Consider the following 3,882-nt stretch of genomic DNA (forward strand, 5'->3'; position numbering starts at 1 on the left):
ACACACACATACACACATATTCCAAAGGATAGAAAATAGTCAAACAGACACTTGTACTCCACTACTCCCTGCAGCATGACTCACAGAAGCCAACAAGAAGTCACATAAGTCCATCACTATTTGGATGGACTTACAATTCTATAATGAAGTATTAGCCACTAGATGACAGAATGAAGTTCTGACCTTGAACACATTATGGGAAATGAAGTAAGTCAGACATACAAGACAAATCCTATCTAACTGCACGTCTACACAGTATCTGGAATAAATCAACTCAGAACATAGAGCGGGTTGTCAGGAGACGGGGAGGAAGGGAAGGGCGTCATTGTCTAACGGCTAAGTGTTTGTCTGCAGTGAGGGAAATGGTTTGGAAAAGGCAGCAATGGACAACGCACAATGCTATGAACACAGCTAATGCAGCTGAGCTGTTCTCTGAGAATGGTTAAAATGCCATGTCATGCAACTTGTAACAAAAAAGAATCACATTATTATTAACAAACAATGAGAAATTCTGTATCATCCATAAAAGAATTTTGATCCACCATAGGTTTGAACTCACTAAGTTCTCTCTAGGTTGTAATTTCAGAGATCTTGGGATTTTAGGGGTGGTTTCCAGTGGAGTTATTCTGACTACTGCATGCATTTCTATATTTAGTCTCTTTCTCAGGTCATCTGGTATCTGCAATTTAAAAAGAATATAAACACATTCAAAGACTGGTTAATGTATTTCATAGCCTAAATACTGACATTAATTCTCTAAATGCAAGTGAAATTATAGATGTCATCACATAATTGTATCATAGTGATCCACAGTTGTTTTGGCCTGCTTGGCCACTTCAACCAAAATACCATATGACTGGCACCTCACAGACAGTGAAAGCTCATCCTGGTTTATAAACTGGGATGCCTACTGTTAAGGCACTGGCACCATTAAGGCTGGTGCTGGCAAGGCTCTCTCACAGACATGCATGTGAGGACACGCTTGCTGCATGCTCACTGGGTAGAAGAGGAGAAGGAGTCAGCAGGCATCTCCCATGATGACATCAGTTGCAGTGGACCCTTCATCCTTGTAACCTAATCATCTCCCAAAGGTCTCACGTCCTGACGCAGTCACCTCGTGGGGCGGATTTCATATACTGGTTTTGGGGAGACATAAACATGAAGACTAGCAATGGTATAACCATTTAAGACGTCTTTGTGTTTGTGTGAGAAAGTTGAGAACCACTGAGAAAGCTAGAGTAGTCAGACGTAATCATGATCTGCCATGGGTACAGTTCACTCCAACAAGTAAAGGGTAAAACTTACACCCGCATTAATAAAAAATTCTAAACTGAGATTATGGCAATGATCACACGATATTATACTAAAAACAACTTGTTTACACATTAAATTGTACACTTTAATTTCATCTCAATAAAGAGAGTCAAAAATTCTTTAAACGTTTTCTTAGATTTATTTTACATGTGTGTTCTGCCTGTATGCATGTGTGTTCTTCACAAGCATGCCTGGTGCCAACGGAAGCCAGAAAAGGATATGGGATTCCCCTGGGACTGGAGTCTCAGATGGTTATGAGCCACCGTGTGAGTGCTGGGAATCGAACCCGAGTACTCTGCAAAGGCAACGGTGCTCGTAAACATCACTCCGAACTCCAGTGTCCCCCAGAGTCTCATCTCCCCAATACTGGTGAGCACTGAAAGGTTAACGAGGGGCTGGAGACACTGCCCACTCCACACGGAGACTTGTAGGGACTCTAACTCTCGTCTTGTTGCACTGCAGTTTATATGCTATTATAATCCAAAGTGGGGAAGATCAAGTCACAGGTGTCTCCCCCACTATAACCCGCGTACTAACCCAGACTTTGCCGCGGTGGAGAGGCTCTAGACTTTTGGTGAACTCCGAGGAATTCTTCAGCTCCTCGAGTCCGTTCCACACTACCTTCAGCACGCAGGCCTCGGCGGCTTCCTCACTGTGGGCGGAGCCAATCTGCTTATGATCCGAAGACTCCGATAGTTGCTTCTCTTTTTCAGGTAACAGGACACTCTGCTTACTTTTGTCTTGCTGTTGTTTTGGAGAATGTAGCTTAACTAGTTTTCCATAGATCACAGTGAAGCTGGGCTCCACACCAAAATATTCTTGGTCCCACGGAAATACATGGACGGTGCAGTGTTTGCGAAACACGGAGGTAGCAGGGGTGTTATGCACACTCGGAGGCTGAACTTGGCATACTCTGAAAATACTGTCTAGAGGGACAGCCTGTGACTGCATGTTTTTGAAAGCACCAAGTTCCAATGAGCCCCAGGCTGACTCTTTGTTGTCGGGCCCAAAGGAAAACATGCTTCCTAGCATAGCCCACCAGCGTGGCTTGAACGAGTCGCCTGGGACTTCTGGGTCTCTTCCATTAGACCCAGGAACACCCTCTGTGTTCCTATAAAGCTGCTTGGTTTGCAATTCTTTTGATATTCCTTTCTGTTCTAGGCCATAACTATGAACTTGTCCATGTGTGTCTCCTTCTTTTGGAAATGTGCTCTCTTTGGTTTGGCGTGTCTTTGGCTGGATAAGGAGTTGGGTGTTAGTTTCTAGCCTTCCGTAAGGTGCAGCTGGCAACAGAGCGACTAGGTAGAAAACAGAGCCCATTAGTACATGTTCACCTCTGCTTCCAACCTGGCACTCTAGGGCATGGAATGTCAGCAAATCTTACAGTATCACCTACCAATCTGCATAAAAATGTAAGTCTGCTGGTCAACCCAGATGGGAACAACGGCTTTAGGGAAAACTATTCGAATCTGATCTAGAAGATGCTGTTCAAGGGAAATGGCGTGCAGCTCCTAGAACCAACAGAGAGCAAGGTCAGACCACGGGCACTCAGGTCCTTCCATACCTGGTATGGAATCTCCACTCTTGCTCATTTTCAAGTTTCTTGTTATATTTGAGGTATACCTGATGACATGGGACACACAGGGCAGATCCAACATCTCAGCTAACCATTGTTGTTTTGCTTCTGTGTAAAGAGACGCTAAAGTCTATTTAAAATTAATTTCCCCCACATTCCCACACCCCTCCATACTACCACATGCCCAGTGGTGGTAATGCACATCTTTAATCCCAGCATTTGGGAGGCAGAGGCAGGGGGATCTCTGAGTCTGAGGCCAGCCTGGTCTACACAGTGAGTTCCAGGACAGCCAAGGCTACACAGAGAAACCCTGTCTGGAAAAACTGAAATAAATAAATAAATAAATAAATAAATAAATAAATCCCAAACACAGAACAGTTAGCTCATCTGTGGTCCCATGTTATACATTATGTCTCTACCCAGCCATCCTTAAAATATGAACTAACTCACAATACATAAAGAAGCCTAGTGAAATTTATCAACTGATACTTATATGTCATTTAACATTACAGCAAGAGAGCACTTAGTTTTCCTTTACCAGTATCTCCCAGTCATCTGCTGAGAGGGGCTCCACTTCAACCTGTTGGCAAGATACCACATGGGAACAAGGCCTGAGAAACACCTGGGGAAATCAGAAATAAAATATTACTTTTATAAGATTTTCCTGTATCTCTAGAAAATAAGTTATCTCTTTAGGTAAGATTCTGTTTCACTGTCTCTGTCTCTCTCTGCACCCTCCCCCCCTTCTCTTCTATGTCTCAGATAACAAATATTACCTATTCTTATCTAGGCCTTGATATACTCAATATTTTAGGAAGAAAGCTTTCACAATGAACTACAGAACAAAGGAACATCCAAGTACAACACATTTTCAAAAACAAATAAAGATATTCCGAGAAAGAAGACTGAAGCTACAGACAGCTAGGAGATGTCATATGGGTGCTAGGAATTAATCTGGGTTCTCTAAAATAGCAGCTAGTGCTCCTAACCAC

At 43.1% G+C, this 3,882-nt stretch overlaps 1 protein-coding gene across 1 annotated transcript in view; it reads right to left on the minus strand.

Moving 5' to 3' along the window:
• Positions 1-308: 308 nt before the first annotated feature.
• Positions 309-3,882, minus strand: part of Pex1 (peroxisomal biogenesis factor 1) — a 12,980-nt gene continuing 9,406 nt past the window's right edge. The window contains exons 3-6 of the mRNA XM_028778296.1: positions 3,429-3,512; positions 2,711-2,825; positions 1,852-2,612; positions 309-679 (exon numbers count right to left, since the gene is read on the minus strand). Coding sequence (XP_028634129.1) covers positions 443-679; positions 1,852-2,612; positions 2,711-2,825; positions 3,429-3,512 — 1,197 coding nt within the window. The 3' untranslated portion in view covers positions 309-442. The remainder of the gene's footprint in view (positions 680-1,851; positions 2,613-2,710; positions 2,826-3,428; positions 3,513-3,882) is intronic.

The sequence above is a fragment of the Grammomys surdaster genome, unplaced genomic scaffold (assembly GCF_004785775.1).
Source record: "Grammomys surdaster isolate TR1022 unplaced genomic scaffold, NIH_TR_1.0 333, whole genome shotgun sequence".
Classification (NCBI taxonomy): Eukaryota; Metazoa; Chordata; class Mammalia; order Rodentia; family Muridae; genus Grammomys; species Grammomys surdaster.